This window comes from Microtus oregoni, unplaced genomic scaffold (genome assembly GCF_018167655.1).
Source record: "Microtus oregoni isolate MIOR12 unplaced genomic scaffold, Mior012 000019F_ref0000042, whole genome shotgun sequence".
Classification (NCBI taxonomy): domain Eukaryota; kingdom Metazoa; phylum Chordata; class Mammalia; order Rodentia; family Cricetidae; genus Microtus; species Microtus oregoni.
This window is the reverse complement of record NW_024543078.1, coordinates 20919379-20940656: the sequence shown is the minus strand read 5'-3', so window position 1 is coordinate 20940656 and position 21278 is coordinate 20919379. Positions and strand designations below refer to the sequence as shown.

The window sequence follows — 21278 nt, the reverse complement described above, 5'->3', positions numbered from 1 at the left end:
AGAGCAGAAAATACCCAATCTGTATCATTGTATTGCTGGTTACTGTTTATGTCTACTATCTTTAACATCGTTCAAAATGGATTTGGGAGATGTTAGCAACTTCAATTAATATTTATTTTTCCGACAGTATCTTTTAATGATATTTCAGTGGAAATGTATTAACTTGTTATAACTTTGGTCTAACTTGGGATCATTAAATCCCTGTTTTAGCTCTTCTTACAGACAGTTTCATCATCTTATCATTTTTGGCACAAAACAAACTATGTTTTATTCAGTTTACAAAGAAGATGGATTCTCTTGATGTAAATAAGAGACTGGAAAAACTCTCAGCCTTGGATTATAAGGTAGAAATTTCAATGTATGTAGTCATGTAGTCATTAAGGCACACAAGAGCTTTGCAGGAGTTAATGTTATGGTTTTTACTCTTGAACGTTTGTGGATTTCAGGAAGCCTGAGTCTGCCTTGTACCTTTCCTATGGTGTAGGCCTAAGGGTGGCGTATTTGAGCTTATGGAGGGCAAAGCTGGCTTTCATGCTGATGTTAGTATGTATTCCATTTTCACGTTCCAGTAAGTATCCATATAGCTACTCTGGTTTTCATTCTAAGAAAGGAAAGAAGGAAGAAGGGTCTTTCAAAGATTAATAGAAAATATAATAAGTTGTAGGAAGACCCTCACATCCCACCCCAACTTTAACTAGAGGAAATACAAAAAGAAATTTCTTTCAGAGTGCTAGTTTTTCTCCCTCTGCTAACTCCAGGTAATTTGTTTCCTCATATCATGGACTTTACATCTGTTAAGGCAAGATTTTTATTTTAAATGATGTGCTTAAATTTTCCCCCTTACATTTTAATGCTGGGAAGGCATGATCTGCAAGGCTGGGCATCTAATACATTTTCCAGGCTGTTTCAGTTCAAGGCATCTTTTCAGCAGTGACTTGTGTTTGCAAGATTGATCCAGCCTCTGTGACGTGGATTTGAGACAGTTCACTGTTCAGTGGGAACAGAGCTGATATACAGCTGTCTTTAAAGTGATGCACATATATGCTCTCCTCAAGTGTCTATAAAGAGGCACAACAGCCCTGCGGCTTGTAATTGGTGTGTGTGCTAAGAAGCTGGTTTTTTGTACCTAACTTTCTGCACTTTGGAATTGTTATTTATGATGTTTGGAGTAATAATGGCAAAAGAAAGATATAATTTGTTTAAAAGAAGCATCTATTCTTATAAGAAAGAGTTTAATAAAGATATAATTTGTTTAAAAGAAACATCTATTTTTATAAGACAGAATTTAACTTACTTTTTAACATGGAAAAAGTTACCTGAAATCGTCTTTCATTGTGATAATCAAATATGCTCTCGCTTGTATGCCAGATTTGTAGAACTTCTATAAAATTTGCATGATAATGATTTTCTCTACTTGGCAATTTATGATATTCATGTATTATATTTAGTCAGTCAAAAAAATAAAAGTTTCCCTTTAATGTTATTACAGCATTGCTTTCGTCCAAAGTAGTTAAACTAGATTGATTTAAAAATGTTTTTTCCTAATGTTGGTTTTTAAAAATATATCATTATTTCTTAGCTAATGCCATGTATAGTGTTATTAACCTTATTATGTAAAATCCTGTATGACTAGCTCCTTTTGTTTCAGGTGTGGTAGGTAACTGAGTGACGTCTTCCGGACTAAAAGATGGTAGCTAATGAGACTAAAGAAAACTGCAAGGGTGTCAGCAGCATAAGAAAAAATATAAAAAATAGGCCTACTCTTTGGCCCTATATTGCTTCAGTAGGGGAATTAGTACATTATTTCTGCCTTTGGACTTGGGAGACTTTTGGCACGTCACATCATTGCTACACAATAAAGGAATGTGTTCCCTTCTGGAAAGACCATGGGTTTCATTTCTTACTTCAGTGTTTGAAACATGTAATGTTTGAAAATAGTGAATGCCACCATTTATCAACTGGAAGTTTAAGAAACTTATCCATGTTTCCTGCTCTTTTGAGCGTCAATGCAGAACACCAATGTCATTAAAATCCACAGGAAATGTAAAATCTCAAACAACAACTGCTCTGCATTGTGCGCAAACTGAATCTGCAAATCACTTCTTTTTAACTTACTTTATCATCTAGAAATTTATAGCATGCCTACATGGCAAGCTGGATACCTGAATATGATGTACATGTGTCTTTAAATATTTAGTGATTATAGTATTTCTCTCAAATAGAAAAGAAGTTATAATAATTTCATAAAAACTTAACTATTTCTACTTAAAGTATAAATGCATCTGTGTCCATTTGAATTTTAGAACAAGGACTTACATCGAGTATTTATAATTCTGGTTTTCTGTCCAGTTATGCCATAATTTAATTATTTCACACTGAAATAATTTTGACCAGAAGAATTTCAGGATAAATATCCGGAAATGTTGACCTTTAACAAGCTTTCCTGTCCACATTTTAAAAATCCAATTCAGTTTAACAGTTGAGGGACAGCGCAAGGAGTTAAATGTTTACTAGGAGAGAACAACACTGGTAATTACTTTGATTTTGGTTCCTTTTGATGTGTATTCAGAGGATGAAGAGGTCAATAATATTATGGCCATGCAAATAGAAAAGAGTTCCTTTTGACCACGTTGGAAAAAAAATAGCAGAGGATTATTAAAGCATTAACCTTGATTTTAATGGCCTTGGTTGAGTGGTGAGATCACAATTTGGATGAGCCTGATTATTTACTAAATACAATACATAAATGCAACGGGTTCTTAACACCCATTGCACTCTGGCATTATCGCATTACTGCCGTCCTTTGTTGCCTTGCAGACAGGAATATGAAAGCAATCTGTCATGTAGTGAGACTGGCTCCAGAAGCATTTCTCTGATAAGAAGACCCCCTGCCCTTTGCTAGTGTCTGGTCCAGTAGGCTTAGCCATGCGCTTAATCCCCAGAAAGTGGTTCGATTATTGCTGACCAGCAATGGCAAGATAGTTTTTTTTCCTTCCAAGCTATCAACCTTCCATTAATTCCTTAAGCAGAAATACGGTGCAATCTATATTTCCTTGGCATGTGTCACCCAGATGGTGCCGTGCTTATGTTTTCAAATAACCATGTTCCAAAATAACATAGTTTGAATAATAAATTCGGCAAATCCTTCCTAAGAAAGAGAAGTGTAATTCTCAGAAGCTGCATAAACTTTCACGTATGATGCCATGGCTTATCCCTTTTATGCAGAATATGTGTGTATACGTCTAATATATTCTTTTAAGAGATATTTGCCTCGAGTTATTTCTCCCTTTTATTGTTGTCAGCCATTGTCACCGTGTTATGTCTTAGATAGTCGCGAGACACTCTTGGTCGGCAGCGCCACACCTGTCATTTCATAGAGCTGGTCCTGAACCCTCTGTGCAGGTCGATGCTGTCAAGCAACCGTGACTGCACATTTTGTATTGATTGGAATTGTTATATCTAGTTCCTCCCTAACTCACATTTCTTTTTTTTCTTTCCTCTGCTAAAAATTGGGAAAATTTTGAACATATGTCTTTTTTATATATGTGTCAAAGGAATTTGGTAAATCCTGACACCCTCATAAGCACATGTGGAAGATGCATATTTACTTGTGTTTTTTACATTTACAGATGCTTTGATTTTTTGGAAATACTCGGATGATTTTTCATCCTTTAAAATAAATGTTTTCATATGTTTTTTTGTCTGTTAACCATTAGATTTCCTATTATGACATACCTGGCCCAGCTCACAGGACACTAGAGCGTCGCTTAGCTATCAATTCCTCGGAGGATGTAGTTGTTTGCTGGTGGCCGCTGGCCAGTGATGGCGCTTGGCCTTGGACTCCAATCTCTTCTGAGAAGGACAGAGCGAATCTCCTGCTCCTGGGTTTTACTCAAGGAGGACTGCAGGTAAATCTAAAACAAATGCATCCATTTTAATGAAGTGCAAATAAAATAGTATTACTGGTTTTCCTATTCTGAAATATGTGTGAATACATTTTAAGCCTGTAATGTATATTTTCAAATATTCAAAAGGAAATTGAATATCAAATGAGATCCTAAAATGTAGCGTAGCTGGAGCATAAGCAGACAATTCCAAACTGGCTGAGACGGTGCAGTGACTGAGAGCACAGGCTTCTGGGTTCACATGGTGCTTCTGCCCTTGCCTCGCTGTCTGCTTGAGTGAGTTACCAGCCTCTAGATGCTGCAGGTTCCTTATTTGAAAAGTAGAGTTAAACTAGTGAAAAGAGTGTATTCTGTATAGCAACATGTACACAGCAAACTCATGATCACTGTGGTCGGTATCACCAGTCCTGTTTGTTGTTGAGGATTTCATACCTGAAAAAGCCATGCTACCAGCTACCTTAGCAAGCACCAGTCCAAGGCCCGTTTTGTGTAAGCCCATGTGATGGCATATCACCAGAGTGGCAAGGGGGACTTCAGTGCAGTGTTCTCTCCAGGGCCTGACTGCTGATGGGAGCCCCAGAAAGCACAGCACCTGTGGTCACATGGGCATCCTCCTGCTGTCTGTTCCCAGCAGGGCTGTGGTCACTTACTTATCCACATGGATGAACCTGTGTGTGTGTTTAGTTTGTACCTGTGTAAAGAGAAACTTTTGGCTTTCTTTTTTATAGTTAAAAAGAGTTCTCTCCTTCTTAGTTTTAGTTTTAACTGGGGGAGCAAGTCTATGCCAGTGTTTTCCTCTAAACCTTCAGACTTGAAGAAGTATTTCTCAGCGAGCGTGCTGGGAGGCGAGGAGCGTGCTGGGAGGCGAGGAGCGGGTCTGTGCGCTCTCTTCCCCACTTCCATAAACTTGCAGTCTTTTGAGTTTTGTTTATTTTGGAGACTGGGCTTTGTTACATAGCCTAAAACTCCTCATCCTCCTGCCTCAGCCTCTTGGTTGTTGAGTTTGAAGGCATGTGCTATCAGGTCCAGCTTTAGGCTGCCTTTGAATATTGAAGGGTCCTAGTCCCTTATTTCTGATATGTATGTGTTCTTTAATAACTGGACTTCCCCAGTTCTTCTGCAGTAAATGTTCCCAGTTCTGTGTTCTGGTTTGGGTAGATCACCCAGTCTAACTGACCTTAGTTTTCTTATTTTTGAGATAGTAAGTTCTCCCCAGACCCCTGGTGGCTCTGAAGTGTGCAGGTATGGGAACTGAAGCACAGATCTGCTTTGGTCACTTAAGTCTTCAGTATATGATGAACCCAAGCTCAGCCTGACCCAAAATGATCTCGACCTGCCTTCCCAGCATTGTTTTTGAATTTACCCACCGACTCATTATACCCCATTTCCTGTAGTAACGGTGTTTTGGCCTGAAGTAGCCAGCAGCTTTGAGCATGACCTTGCTGAGCACTGTGTTTCGTCCCAGATGGTAGGAATAAGAAACTATTTTGCCTTCAAGGACCTTGGTTATTTTTTTAACCAGTGAGAGACAATTCTGAAAACGTTGAGGTACATGGGAGTGTCAGTTTGCTATAGGTGGAGTGCGGGTAAGCTATGGTGGGAGCAACGCCGAGTGGTTGATTCCACCCAGATAGTGAGAAGATTATGAAAAGGCTTTACAGTGTGCTCAGAGACGAGGTGGGCACCCAGTTTCACTTGCTTTTATTAGCTATTCTAGATTTAACTTCAAGCCTTTATTAACACTGGAGTGACTTTGCTAGCCTTTTCTCCCCTCTGAAACAGTATCAAAGGAAATTACATAAGCTAGATTTTGATGTTATGATTCCGTCTTTAAAGAGTTGCTTAAGTCTCTTTGTGGGGGTGCAATTCTGTTTTGTTGAGTTGCTTCCATAGTTTTTATGAAAGTGTCCACTTTATGGAAACATCTGATCGATTTTTATGAATATATGTATGGAATGTGAGTATCACTTTTTGTGTTACCCGGGATTTATCCCAGAGCCTCTGTCACTAGATAAGCAAGCACTCTTCTGCATCCCAAGTCCACTCTTTCACTTCTAAGATTCTATTGCATGCAATTCATTTTTTCGGCAAGGGCTTTTGTTTGAGCTTTTGTCCCTTTCAGTTGCGCTACCAAAATTCAACTATTCAAAATATTTATAATTTTTTTCCAGGAACTTTTGTGAATTTCACTATGTAAAAGGTAAATCAATGTTTTTAGAGGAAATACCTGGTTTACTTTTTCGTGTGAAGACTTAATCTTTAACAGGAACATTTTGGCATGTTATAAGCTAAAGCCACCAGTGGCTGAAAGTAGTTTCCTTTTCTGTAGCAACATCAATCTTTTTAAACACATCATCAGAATCATAAGTCAATATGCTTTTAAGCACTGAAATTAGAACCAAAAGGGGAGATCTTTATAGAGAAGAAATAGAATAATCTTTGAATCTGTTAAACTTTAGAATTATAAAAACATTCCCGTCTAGCCCCCTCCCCCCAGATAATAAGCTTTTATCTGGACAGTGTCAGAATCCTAGAAGAGTGTTCCTAGCCGGGTAGTGCATCACAGCCGCCTGCAGAGCTTCTGAGACTGGGCTGCCACACTCCTTCCATCAGAATCTCCGGTCAGGAGGGGGCATCAGTAATCTGCTTCAGGTTCCCTAGGTGATCTCATGTTCATCCAAGATGAGACCCACCGCTTTACAGCAAACTTAAAAAACAAAAACAAAAACCCCCAAAGCCGTCTTTTTTGCATAACAGACCATGGAAAGGATAAAGCCCACATACTGAAGCAAACGAGAGTTTTAACAGTAGAGTCTAAGTAGAAAATTGGCTTACCAAGCTGCTGAAAAAAATAAGAAAAGAAAACAAAGGAAACAGAAATCAACTCTCTGTGACCAAATTATCTGTCTTTCTGAGGGAAAACATTTTAAATTTTATTTTATGGATATTTGAAAATGCCTGGCCCAATTTCATACCACAGCGTTCTAAATAAATAGTGTGTATCTTAACTAGAAGCGTGGAGCAGTGAGTTCTGTAGTCTAAGGAAAATGGGGGCTAATAGTATAGAAAAAGGAACTTTTATCAGTAAATCCATTAGGCCCCTGTTGAAGGGGCTTGGGAGACGACTCAGTTGCTGTTCAGCATAGGGACCCAAGTTTGATCCACAGGGTCAGGTAAGAAGCCAGATGGGATGTGGGATGTGCGTGCTGGGGGGTTGGGGACAGCAGGACCCTGAGGCTCTCTGACTGGCCAGCCCAGCCTCTGGCAAACACCATTGGCTAGAGACCCCAGCAAAAGAGCAAGGTGGATGCCTCCTGAGGAACCACACACAGCACAGCCCTCCCACTTCCCCAGACATACCCACACATAGGCACCTGTGCGCATACATGAGTCTGCACATACCTATGGAATTCATTTTAGCAGTTTATATGTGGGTTATCATGTGTTACATGGTAACATCGCCATTTAAATTTTTTACTCCTACTTTATTTTGAAAAGTTTTTGCCATTTTGGTCTGCTGTATACGTTCGCTTTGACGAGCGCCTCATGACAACTTACTCTTTCCTTTTATATTTGCACGGCTGTCTTAGCTTTTTAGCTGCGCGACTTTGAGACTTCTTTCTACCTGTGGTGCTAGCATCACGGTCTGTGGAGAGACCACCTGAGCGTGCCCCAATAGTCACGGCGGTCACAGAACGTGTCAGACCTGGTAGATCAACCTCACAGGCCTATGCTTTTCCTACGAGAGGTTTTGTTGTTTGTGTTTGTTTCTTGCCGTTTGTTTGAAACAAGGACTCATGTGGCCCAGGCTATTCTTGAGCTTCCGATTGCCTTGCCTCTGGCTTTGATGCTGGAACACAGGTGTGCACCCCCACCGAATGAAGCATTATTTTGGTGGCAAGTTTTAAAGAGCAGAGACTGATGGGAAAGTGCTTGTGTCCCACTATTAATATACTACAATTTGGCAAAGGAATCCAAAAAATTTACAGATATTTTCAACTGAAAAGCCACAATATGAACACCATTGACAGTAAGTACATCTGTGTTAGCTTTTAGCTAAATGAGTCATATACTCTGTTTCAGAGAATGCAATGGTTGTATTCTTTTTAGTGCTGGCTTAGTATATATTTATTACAAAATATAATGCATATGAAGCAAGCCACACAAAGTAGATGCATAGATTAATGTGCCTTTATGAGCAAAGCACCCTTTGACCCAGCGGCCAGCTGGAGACCTGGATCTGTGCAGCACTGGGAAGCACCTCTCTGTACTGTCCCAGTCTTAACCGCCACTCCGTTCCCCTCCGTCACCATTGCCGTGAACTTCACACTTTCTTGTTTGCTTACACAGGTTTTACCACCTCTCTGGACGTCCCCAGAAAACAGCATAATATCCATTGAAAGCATTTCAATGTGTGTCTTAGTCTACAGGTCCCCATCAGCCCCATTCTTCCCTTAAAATATATCTGTTGCAGCTGCAGCGTCTGGGGACTGGACCTGTTTGTATCTGTATGGCAACTTTAACATGTTTTTGTGTCTTCTGCTGGTCTGCAGGTCAGTACTCTGGTGAGACTCTCAGGAGTAGTTGGCCTTTAACAGAGGCTCACCCTTCAGGTTCGTTTGCTCTGTTTCTGGTTTTTGGTGATAGCAACTATTGATGCTCAGTTTCAAGGTGCATCCATTCATTAATGTTATAAAATGGTAATTTTCTTTTTAAATTATTTTCATTTATTATTTGGACTTTTATAAATGTTATGTCTCTCAGCTTTATATAGTAAGCTGAATTAAAATGTCTCTTTCTTACCATTTGTCAAAATAATAAACTAATCTGTAATGAAAGTGGTGATTTTAATTTTAAAATAACATTATTAATACATATATTCAAATGTTCTCTTTGATATGTTAATAAATTGTAACTGTATCTTTTAGAAGCTTAGATTACCTCATTTTTGGCCACTAAAACTTCTTCAGATTGCTCTCTCTTGTTGTGACCCCAGCTGTCTGGTGTGTCAGTGGTTCATGTCCATCTTGTACATTGTCCTGGAACTCACCTTATATACCAGGCTGGCCTTGAACTCAGAGATCTGCCTGTCTTTGCCTCCTGAGTGCTGAGATCAAAGGTGTGCACCACCAGCTCTTGGTGATAGGTTTTTTTTCTTTTAAATGGAAAAATGATAATTTTGACTCTAAGTCAAGATATTAGGGACATTGGCTTATTGTTTGGGGATTGGTCATTGTTTCTAGATTTCTTCAGTAGTGATATGTATATTTGTATACATATTCATAGTATGTTTATATTGATACTTCTAACTCAACACTAGAGAGTCCCTAATTTTAATTCTTCTACATATTACTACTATATTTTCTATATTCTGTACCAAAACTCTTAATTCACAGGGATGCGAGGAATGCATTGGATCCCATAATTTCTTTTTTATTATGCCCCATATCACACACATGCCTACCTTGTCTAATTTCTTGTTTACTGTGCCCCATAGCACACCATGCCCACCTTGTCAGGATGCTCATCCTAACATCCCCACTAGTGTTTTAATTATTGAGGACATTCAGTTTTTCCCTCTGTTTTGCTTATTTCTCTCCTATCATCTTAAAATAGTCTAAATTATGTAATATATTTGTTGCATATAATTCTCTTTTTAAAATCCACATCTAGTTGTCCATGGGTCTTTGGCTTTGCCATCTAAAAGAATCTTCTACTGTGAGTGGAAATATAAAGAAACTGAAGAATTAAGGCACCCCTGCTGCTGATCTGAAAACAGGGCTAGTAGTTTATGGTCAGGATAAAACTTCTAATTAGAGCCTGAATTTTGTGCTAAGTGTCTGTGTTTAGACTCATGTTTTTGGTTTTGTTTGTTTGTTGTTTGCGTGTGTAGCTGTTGGGAACTGCTGGTTGAAAAGACTGCTTTCTTCATTGGTTTGCTTCTGCTCTTTGTCAGAAGTCCATGTTCCTCTATTCTGTTCATTAACTATGCCTATTTCATAAAGTAAGTCTTTGAAATATTGTGTTGACTATTATGATATTAATGCAAACAAATAAGGTTCTAACTTACACATGCTGAAGAGGATGGGTGCAAGAATGTTCATGCTTCCTTTAGATATGTTTACCTTTCTAAATTTTTTTATGATTTATGGTATTTAAATGTTTATCCTCTATACAAATGTCAGAATTAATTGGAAATGTTAAAGATAGGGAATACATCTATTAAACCAAATGCTATTATTTATTTTAAAAGTTCTTTTTTACTTTTATTTATCAGTGTGTGTGCGCGCACGTGTGCACGTGTGTGGCATAAACATGTATATGCCACAGTGTTTGTCGAGTTCAGAGGAGAAATTGGGGTCAAACTCAGGTCATCGGGCTTGTCTTACTGGCCCAAATGTTACTTTTCTTGGGTTTTTTGTTTGTTTGTTTGTTTGTTTTTCGAGACAGGGTTTCTCTGTGGTTTTGGAGCCTATCCTGGAACTAGCTCTTGTAGACCAGGCTGGTCTCGAACTCATGTTTTTTTTTTTTGTTTGTTTGTTTGGTTTTTTTTTTTTCAGTTGATATATTTGATTGAGTATGTAGCACAATAGGGACCTCTCATTCACTTCTTATCGAAGAGGAAGTTAGACTGTGATAAAGAACAACATAGCAATAACTAAAACAATTAAAGGTGAATTTCTGACAGTAAGGAAAACCTGTAAGGAAAACCTGTATGTGTATACAAGGAGCCCACGTACAGAGAGAATTCATAGCAGTGTTGCTTTCAGTAGTAAGAAGGAACTAGAAACATCTTAATTCAACATGCTACATATGAGAACAAAATTTTGTTTAAATATGTAATAGATGAATTAAATGCTAAAACTAGTTGATATTTTTCATCATGTTTGAGGTATTTTCACTGAATAATGTCAGTTGGTTGCCTCAGTATTATAGCCAATAGCCAGTATGAACAAGGGACATGTTCCTCCTTCAGTCTGTGTGCTGGCTGGGTTTGTCAACTTGCCACGAACATGGACATGTTTTGGAAGAGAGACTCTTAGTTGAGAAAAAGCTTTCATAAGATTAGCCTGCAAGTCTGTAGGGCATTTTCTTAGTTAGTGACTGATATGGGAGGGCCCAGTTTATTGTGGGCATGTGGCCCTAGGGTGTGTGAGAAAGCAGGCTGGCAAGCCAGGAAGCGACACTCCTCATGGCCTCAGCATCAGGTCATGCCTCCGGGTATCCGCCCTGATTTTCCTGGATGATAGACTCATAAGCTTTGAGATGTAACCCTTTTCCTCCCTAAGCCGCTTTGGTCTTGGTGTTTGTCACAGCAGTAGAAACTCTAACTAATGAACAGTCTGTATTATATTTTGTTATATAATAAGATGATGTAAGCATGCTTGCTTTCTGTGAGAATAAAGTTTTCTGTGTTCTCTCTCCTGCAGAGAAAGCGGGGAGGGAGTGATCCAGGCTTAGTGGTGTTGTCTGTAATTCTTACTACTCTAGTGAGTGAGACAGGAGGACCACAAGTTCAATGCATGCTGAACAACTGAATGACACCCTGTCTAAAAATTTAAATAATGGGTTGTAACTATAACTCAGTGGTAGACTGCTTGCTAAGCAAATGGAATACCCTATGTTCCCTCCCTGTAAAACACACACACACATGCACACACGCGCGTGCGCACACACACACCAGCTTAAATCTCTACCAACAGGCAAATAAAAACATTTTGTGGTACATTCAGAGGGTGGAATACTATATAGAAGACTAAACTATATCTGTTATTTTTTTAAATTTCGGAAGAATAAATTGAGCAAAAATGAAATTATAGTATGAGATAGTTTAATAACATTTATACAAACTTATAAAACAGAATAATTCTACATGTTCTATAGGGTTTCTCTAGATTGATTATAATAATGTACATAAGGATAAATACCACACTTATAATAATGTTGCCTCTGGGGTGGGATAGAAGGAAATGGGGCCTGGCAGGCTTCAACTTATATGTGATATCTTATTTTTAAAATTGAGGCAAAAAGATAGTATTTCCTAAAGCTGTTTTTCACATATTTTTCTCTCCACTTTTATGTGTGTGTTGAATGTTTCATAAAAAGAAGTAAAAATAAAATGTACTTTTTATCTTCTGTTCCTAAAAATTCTGCAAAGTGATATAGAGAATGTAGATTTCAGAATAAATCCTAGTGATAAGCTAAGAACTCTGGCTGCTGCATAATCTTTTAAGTAACCTGTTTACCTACTGGTGAAGGCTTCAGTGCCAGGAAAGGCCTCTCTTTAAATAATTCTCCTGATTTGCATATTGGGTGACTTCTAAAAGATTCAGGAGAGGTTCCCTCTCTAGTTGAAACATGAAACTTGAAGGTTTGAGCCAGTCTCTAACTCACTATGATTTCTTTTCTGCTTTTTGTTCTTTCTGGATTTGAGCATACCTTTCAGGAATGGCCATCAGTCATATTGACTATAGTAGGGCTTTCTCTCCTTGTAAATGCATGAATTCTATGTAGTTTTTGAGTCAGTGGCTTCAGAACCTTAGAAACTTGCCTCGTAGCTGAGGAGTGACCTTCAACTGACCTTTCTGCCTTTACCTCAAAAGTCCAGGGTTATAGGTGTGTGCCACCATTCCCTGACAAAATTAGTTTTTTTTTTCTTTTAAAAGAATGAAAATGAAGGTTGACCATAATGAAACCTTGAGCTAGTTTAACCTGAAAGTTGCCGGATTTAAACTTGGCTAAAACAATTCTCTTTAGGAAGTTTTAGAACCTCATCTGATTGTTCTGCTGTTTCTTAGTCTGAAGTTTTGCATTTTTACATTTTTAGCATTCATTTATGTATCTATTTTTTACTACACAGTTTTATTTTTACACTCACATGCATACACACATGCATGCACACAAACACTGAGCTATGATCACCCATCTTTAGGAATGAAAGTACCCCCTCCTTGGCTGCCTCTGACATCAGGTAGCCCTGGGTGGGCTGATAGTTTGGATCTGGTTTCTTCCTGTTCCTCCTTGTTGAGCTCCTCCTTGTCTTCATGTTAAAGCAGGGACTCTGCATTGCCTTGGCTGACTTATCAAATTTTGAATCTTTTCTTTTTCATACACCAATAATTTTGTCTCATTTAAACTTTATACAGTCATAATGTTTATTGACCATTGTCATATACCAAGTACAATGATAAATCTCATAATAAGATAAAACCCACTTGGTATTACCTTCCAACCCGCATCTTTTCTGTATTTAAACTTTTTCTCCATGTGTTGCGTTTGGCACTTAGCTACGTATCAACGTAAATCCTAAGTAAGAAATATGGATTATATTAGTGATCAGTGCCTTTCATGTTTTCTATTAGCTACAGACCTTGCCAAATGATTTGGGGTTTTCTTTTCAGGACTAGCAATAAATGTGTCTATTGAGGGTGCTTCTGTTCCTTGCATGTTTGTTGCTAATGTTAATTCTTACTACAATCCTACAACATATGTGAATAAATCCTTCCTTTTCATAATAGAAAACTATAGAGTTCTAAGCAGTGAACTTGCCCAGGACCTCAGGGCTTCCTTTGCCAAAACAAGAGCTGGTGCCCAGCTGCTACATTTCCTCCACAGTATTGACCATGATGGTTAGAATCAGGTTCAATTAGTATCAAATCCTAAAGGCAAGCATATAAAATACTTTAAAATACAGGTATTTGGGTTATCCACGCTAACAGATCATTCTGAGAGCTATAACCCAGCCCCACCTGTTCTTTCCATAGTCCTGTCTAGACTCCAGCACCATGGAAGAACTAGTGGGGAACGGACAGCATTCACTTAGGTTTAGTTTGTGTGAATTTTTGTTCAGAGGAGGCAATTTTCTTTCGTTCATTTTAAAGCTAGTTGACCATTCGCATTTCCTGAGTCCACTCTTATTGGAGCACAGCAGCTGGTCTAAGAATGAAGCATCTTTAAGGAGAATCCTCTAACGAGAGTCCTTGTCCCACACTTCTGCCGTAACACTGGGTGCAGTGGCCTTAGAACAGCTCAGCACGCGCATCCTCCTCCACCCTCTGATCACAGGGAAAGGAAAACTGATGAACTTGTAAATTACCTGTGTTCACTAGGCGGGGAGTCTTTGGGCCCTAGGTCAGCAATATCCTATCTCTTTGACAGTCATTGTTCTTATCTCTAGAGTATAGATTCGCAGTGTCATTTTTGGAGCAGTGAAGTGATTAAGATGTGTATGAAGGGCAGCGTGGTCCAGGGTTGGAGAGCCAGCTCAGTTGTTAAATGCTGGTACTGCTCTTGCAAAAGGCTGGAGTTCAGTTCCCAGCCCCTGTGTGTTGAGTGGCTCACAGACCTGCCTGTGACTTCAGCTCCACACATGTACATAGCCCCCCCACCCAACAGACAAAATTTAGAGAGAAAATAAATCTTGAAAGAAAAGTAACACAATACTATACTTTTAAACCAAAATGTATTTTATGTGTTGTTTTTGTTTTATCTTTAAATTTTTGTGTGGTTTTTTGTTTTATTTTTATTGTATTTTTTGGAGTTTTTTTTTTTCTATCTTGATCTGTGGAAGAATTTCATTACAGAATCTTTAATTTTATGTATTTTTACATAATAGGATATATACATATAAAAATAAGATATAATTGACGGTCTCAGTCAATCACAAATAAAGCAAAAGCTATGTAAGAAATGGAAATGACATAGACTTAGGAGATAGAAAGGAAGCAAGATGAGATAAATTGGAAAGTTACTTTGTATAGGATTCAGTTTTACTTTTTCTATTTAAAGTTTTTAAATTTAAGTTTTTTTATTTTACATACTAATCACAGTTCCCCCTCCCTACCCACCTGAACATGGTATGTACTCACTCACAAGTGAATATTAGATATAAAGAAAAAGATAACCAGACTACAATCCACAACCCCTGAGGAACTAGGTAACAAGGAGAACCCTGAAGAGGCATGAGTGGATAAGATAGGTAAGATCTTTTGAGTAAAGTGGGAATGTGGGGGAGGTGGGGTGGGGTGGAGGAAAGCATGAGGGAATGGGATGGTTGTGTTGGAGAAGGGACACAGAGGGAGAGCAAGGAAAGAGATATCTTGACAGAGAGAGCCATTATGGGGTTAGCAAAATAACCTGGTGCTAGGGAAATTCCCAGGAATACACAAAGATGACTCCAGCTGAGACCCTAAGCAAAAGTAGAGAGGGTGCTGAACTGGCCTTCCCCTGTAATTAGATTGGTGACTGTAATGGTCTGTCCTGTCTCTTAAAGAGACAAGCCATGCCCATTCCCTCCCCCCCCACTGAGGCAGGCAGAGGCAGGCAGATCTTCCTTCCTGCTTGCAGCCTGAGTCTCTTCCTTTTCCATCTCCCTCTCGAAGAGGCAGCTTCTGCCTCTCCTCACTTCTCCCCTTCCCCCTTCTGACTCTTCCTTCTCTCTCTCTTCTCTGTCTCTGTCTCTCTTTCTGCCTCTCTGCTCTTTTCTCCTCCCTCTTCCCTTCCATAACCCACTAAATAAATATTTAACCTCACTCTGCATGGCATACCTATTCGTCTACAGAGACCTGTAGCATGGTCTCGTGGCGTGTCCACTGCCTGCCACCACATGGCCTGCTGCAGTCACTCAGGGACCTGCAGCGTTTCTGCTGCTGCAGCTGCCAGGAATCCTGCAGCAGTTTTATTAATCCATTAGAGTGATAACCCTAAGTGCCATCATAGAACCATCATTTAATAGCTGATGGAAGCAGACGCAGAGATCCACAGTAGTTTTGGTTTTGTAGTGCTGTGGATAAAACCCAAGTCCTCATTCATTCCAGACAAGTGCTTCACTATCAAACTATACTCAAGCCAGTGGCATTTTTAGTTATGCTGTGTAAAACATCTTCTCTTAAATAATTATCAACAATAGTAGCAGGTCATGGACTGAGGCCTCTTAGAAGGGGTCTCACAAACACTTAGAGACAAAAAAGCCTGGAACCCTGAGCCAAGAGCCCTGAGTCTTCCTTGTAAATTGTAGACTGTGCTGCCTGTTTGGTTGGAAGTGTCGCCCCAGCCCCCTGGCACTCCTATATCCAAAGAGTCTGCAATGTTTGGGTCCAGGCATCACTGCAGCCCCCTGGGAGTCTGGAATGTTTGGTAGAAAGTTCCATTCCAAGCCCCCTCCCCTGGGAGATGCCACAGTCACACTCCACCTCTGAGAAAGCCCGCCAAATGGTGATCCCTCCCTAGAGAGGATCAAGACCACTCCCACGGGCTATTTAAACTGACCCCCCACACACACCAGATAACAAACAGGAGGTCTTTCAGGTTCTCCTTTTCCCTCCCTGTGTTTTCCCAGAGGGCCACCATCCATTAAACCTGGGCCTTTTCTTACTCAGTTTGATATGGTCTGATTTGAATTATTGTGTCAGCAGGGAGGCTTATTAGGCCGTAAAAAGTTTACACTACCATCTGATGGGGGCTCTTCTATTCAGGCTGTCTTGGTGTGAGCTCAGATTTCCCTCAATATCTCATAACTCCAGTGTCTCCTGTTTCTTTCAGTATGCCCAACGGGTTCCATTGTACAATTTTAAGTTTTCTAGAGTTATTCTTTAACTGCCATTGCAGTGTTTTGCTTGCTTTAGTCTTTTTAAATGTATAGTTTTTTTTTTTTTAAAAAAGAATTATGGACTTGCTTCCCACCAGCACAGCTTTTGCCTGCTGCTTCGCAGGTGTGGAACGCTGTGAAATACACAAGATGGCTGTTTTTTAGGCTGACGGTGAAATGAGGGCTTTGACTAAATGTCTGAGACAGAAGCCCGCACAGCATAAGATAAGCACTTCTGGCGGGAGCAGTAGATTGTGCTGGCGTGCAGGCTGCAGCGAGCAGTGGATGCTGAGTCCCAGGCTGCTTCTTTTTGCTTAGTTCAGGACCCCAGCCCATAGACCAGCACCATTCCAGTTACTGTGAGTCTTCCCAATTAATATAGTCTGGATAGTCTCTCACAAGGCAACTTAGATGCTCTTCTTGTGCTGAACTACCCTGACCAGAGCAATTCAAGGGAGAAAGTGTTGATTTTAGCTCACACTTCAAAGCAAAGTCCATCATGGTGGACAGTCAGGGCAGCAAGAGCCTGGGACATCTGCAGCAGAGTCCTTCGTGGTGGACAGTCAGGGCAGCAGGAGCCCGGACATCTGCTCACACGTCATGTCCACACCCGAGAAAGAGAACAATGAATACATCTATACTTGTGCTTGGCTCACCCGCTCCCTTCTTATACAGTCCTGGATCCCTGCCCCGGGAAATGGTGCCACCCACAGTGGGCACATTCTCCCACACCTACCAATGCAGTCAAGACAGCCCCTCACAGAGGTTCTCAGAGACACTGCTCCCAGTTCAGTCCACTTTCTGTCAATTTGACAGCTAACACTGCCCTCACACGGGCTAGAGGCTCTTCTCCCGGGTACTTCCAGGTTGCTTCCAGCCGACAGTACTGAACAGAACAGTACAGAACAGGTTGTTCAAGGCTAGGCATGATTGGTAAGAATGACTTAGATCCCGAGTAAGGACTGGATTTCAGACAGGACACTTGTGGAGTGACGCAGCTGAGAACATGTAGGACAGGTTTCAGTTTGTACTCCATGGATCACAGGATGATAACATGCAAGTCAGATTATGTCTTCCTTTGCTCAAAGCTTGCTTATGCTTCTCATTTTAGTTCAGCCAAAATATCCGAGTCCTTACTTTTTAGTCCCATTATTTAGTTGGCCCTTCAACTGCCGGTTTCTAATACTCTCTTCCCTGGTCCTTTCTCTGGAGCCATATTTGCTCTCTCATCAGGCCAGAGAATTTCTAATGCAGGGCCCTTCTCAGTGTGGGGTTCTTTTCTCCCGTGTGGGGTCAGGGTTCACGCCTTCTTCCAGGCTAGCTTCATCAGACAGGTCAACTCTTGCTGCTTCCCAGTCCCCTGACTCTGCCTTATTACTTCATAGTACTTAGGAAGTACAAATACAGGGTGTCTGTATGTTTAGTTGTTGATTCTTTTTTTTTTTTTTTTGGTTTTTCGAGACAGGGTTTCTCTGTGGCTTTGGAGCCTGTCCTGGAACTAGCTCTGTAGACCAGGCTGGTCTCGAACTCACAGAGATCCGCCTGCCTCTGCCTCCCGAGTGCTGGGATTAAAGGCGTGCGCCACCACCGCCCGGCTTAGTTGTTGATTCTTACCCGTCACTTCACCACTGACTTGTGATTGAATGTAGGAAATGCCGATAGGACACTTCAGTGTACTGAGTATTTTAAGCTCACAAGTTGAGAAAACAACCAAAGCAGGTAGATCTCTCTAGCCTTCTTCATCTCTCTTTATTCTACCTTTCTCCTCTGAGGTCAATAAAAGAATCCCCTGACCTATCTCACCTAATGAAGGCTATAAGAGCCTCCTATGGTAGGTGTCCTGCCTTCTAAGCAGAGCGAAGGAATGTAGAGAGAAGGACAAAGGAAAATAGGAACAAATAGGCTGGGTCATTTTGCATTGCTATGATTAAGTAACTGACATATACAACTTAAATGAAAAAAGTTTATCTTGGTTCATTATTTCAGGGGTTCCATATTTCTGGTGGGGAAGACATTGAAGACTTTATGGCAACAGGGTGTGTGGCAGACTCCTTGCAGGGCAGCAGACAGGAAGTAGAGACAGCATGCTGGAGGTGGGCGGGTACAGACTTCAGATGCTAATCCCTATCACCTAATTTCACCAGTCAGGCCCCACCTCTGAAAAACTCTGCAGCCTTAAAGTAGCGCCAGTATGGGGACAGACATCAAGATCAGGAGCCTCAGGGCCGTGCTGTAGCTCGGCAGAATGCTTACCCACAAGCGTGAGGAGATGGCTTTGGATGCCTTGTAAAAGCTGAGCATGATGGCGTGTGCCTGTGAGAACGGCACCTGAGCTCTGGCTTGTCAGTCTAGCTGCAATGGAAAGCTCCAGGTTGAGAGAGATGGAAGAAAACAGCAGCATCGAGACCAGGCTTCCGGGCATGCACACACACATACATACCTACCAGCACCGCACATTGTATGAGGTGCAGTAACCACGGCCTCTCTCCTGGGCAGACAGCTTACTAGAGCAAGGGCTTCTTTGAATTCATCCTTTTTTTTCCTCCCTCTTTTCCTTTATTTACTTTTCTTTCTTTTTTTAATTTTTTTTCTATTTTTTTTATTGAGAAAAGGAGAAAAGAAAAAAAAAACAAGTTTCCACCTGCTCCCAGCCTCCCATTTCCCTCCCCATCCTCCCACCCTACGCCCCCTCCTCCCACCCTTCTCCCCCTCCCCCCACTCCTTTCCCCCTCCCTCTCCAGTCCAAAGAGCAGTCAGGGTTTTCTGCTCTGTGGTAAGACCTAGGGCCTCCCACCTCCGTCCATATCTAGGAAGGTGAACATCCAAACTGGCTAGGCTCCCACAAAGCCATCACATTACGTAGGATCAAACCCCCGTGCCATTGTCCTTTGTGTCTCATCAGCCCTCATTGTTCGCCATGTTCAGAGAGTCCGGTTTTGTCCCATGCTTTTTCAGTCACAGTCCAGCTGGTCTTGGTGAGCTCTCAATAGATCGGCTCCACTGTCTCAGTGGGTGGGTGCATCCTTCGTGGTCCCGACTTCTTTGCTCATGTTCTCCCTCCTTCTGCTCCTCATTGGGACCTTGGGAGCTCAGTCCAGTGCTCCAGTGTGGGTCTCTGTCTCTATCTCCATCCATCACCAGATGAAGGTTCTATGATGATATGCAAGATATTCGTCAGTATTGCTCTAGGATAGGGTCATTTCAGGTTCCCTATCCTCAACTGCCCGAGGAACTAACTGGGGACCTCAGCTTGGATACCTGGGAGCCCCTTTAGGGTCAGGTCTCTTGCCAACCCTAAAGTGGCTCCTTTAACTAAGAATTGTGGTTCCGTGCTCCCCTGTCTAACCTTCCTTTATCCCAATCCTCCTGTTTTCCCAAGGCCCGACCTCCTTCCCTTCTAACTTTTCTCTCCCCATCTCCCCTTACCCCCATCCCACCCCACCCCCAAGATCCCAATTTTCTCCCCGGCAATTTTGTCTACTTCCCTTAGCCAAGAGGATAACTATATGTTTTTCCTTGGGTTCCCCTTCTTACTTAGCTTCTTTAGATTCACCTATTGTAGACTCCGTGACCCTTATTTATGGCTAGAAACCAATTATGAGTGAGTACATCCCATGTTCATCTTTTTGGGTCTGGGATACCTCACTCAGGATAGTGTTTTCTATTTCCATCCATTTGCATGCAAAATTCGAGAAGTCATTGTTTTTTACCGCAGCGTAGTATTCTAATGTGTAGATATTCCATACTTTCTTCATCCATTCTTACATTGAAGGGCATCTAGGTTGTTTCCAGGTTCTGGCTATTACAAATAATACTGCTATGAACATAGTTGAACAAATGCTTTTGTCATATGATAGGGCATCTCTTGGGTATATTCCCAAGAGTGGTATTGCTGGGTCCAGGGGTAGGTTGATCCCGAATTTCCTGAGAAACCGAAACACTGACTTCCATAGTGGTTGCACAAAATTGCATTCCCACCAGCAATGGATGAGGGTACCCCTTCCTCCACAGCCTCTCCAGCAAAGGTTATCGTTGGTGTTTTTGACTTTAGCCTTTCTGACAGGTGTAAGATGATATCTCAAAGTTGTTTTGATTTGCATTTCCCTGATTGCTAAGGAAGTTGAGCATGACCTTAAGTGTCTTTTGGCCATTTGAACTTCTTCTGTTGAGAATTCTCTGTTCAGATCAGTGCCCCATTTTTTAATTGGGTTAATTAGCATTTTAAAGTCTGGTTTCTTGAGTTCTCTATATATTTTGGAGATCAGACCTTTGTCTGTTGTGGGGTTGGTGAAGATCTTCTCTTAGTCAGTAGGTTGCCTTTGTGTCTTAGTGACAGTGTCCTTTGCTTTGCCGAAGCTTCTCAGTTTTAGTAGGTCCCATTTATTCAATGTTGCCCTTAATGTCTGTGCTATGGGGTTATACATAGGAAGCGATCTCCTGTGCCCATCTGTTGTAGGGTATTTCCCACTTTCTCTTCTATCCTTTTCAGTGTGTTCGGGCTGATATTGAGGTCTTTAATCCATTTGGACTTGAGTTTTGTGCACGGTGAAAGATGTGGGTCTATTTTCATTCTTCTACAGGTTGACATCCAGTTGTGCCAGCACCATTTGTTGAAGATGCTTTCTTTCTTCCATTGTATACTTTTAGCTCCTTTATCAAAAATGAGGTGTTCATAGGTTTGTGGGTTAAAATCCGGGTCTTCTATACGATTCCATTGGTCGACTTCTCTGTTTTTATGCCAGTACCACACTGTTTTCATTACTGTAGCTCTGTAATAGAGTTTGAAG

General features: G+C 40.9%; 1 protein-coding gene across 2 annotated transcripts in view; it reads left to right on the top strand.

The window, feature by feature from the left end:
• The window catches only part of LOC121459478 (WD repeat containing planar cell polarity effector), a 283095-nt gene that overhangs the window by 139913 nt on the left and 121904 nt on the right, over positions 1–21278 (top strand). Inside the window, exons 8-9 of one of the 2 annotated variants that reach the window (XM_041669296.1) lie at positions 211–344; positions 3717–3908. In XM_041669296.1, the coding sequence (XP_041525230.1) occupies positions 211–344; positions 3717–3908 (326 nt within the window). The remainder of the gene's footprint in view (positions 1–210; positions 345–3716; positions 3909–21278) is intronic. The other variant, XM_041669297.1, reaches the window with a different exon arrangement.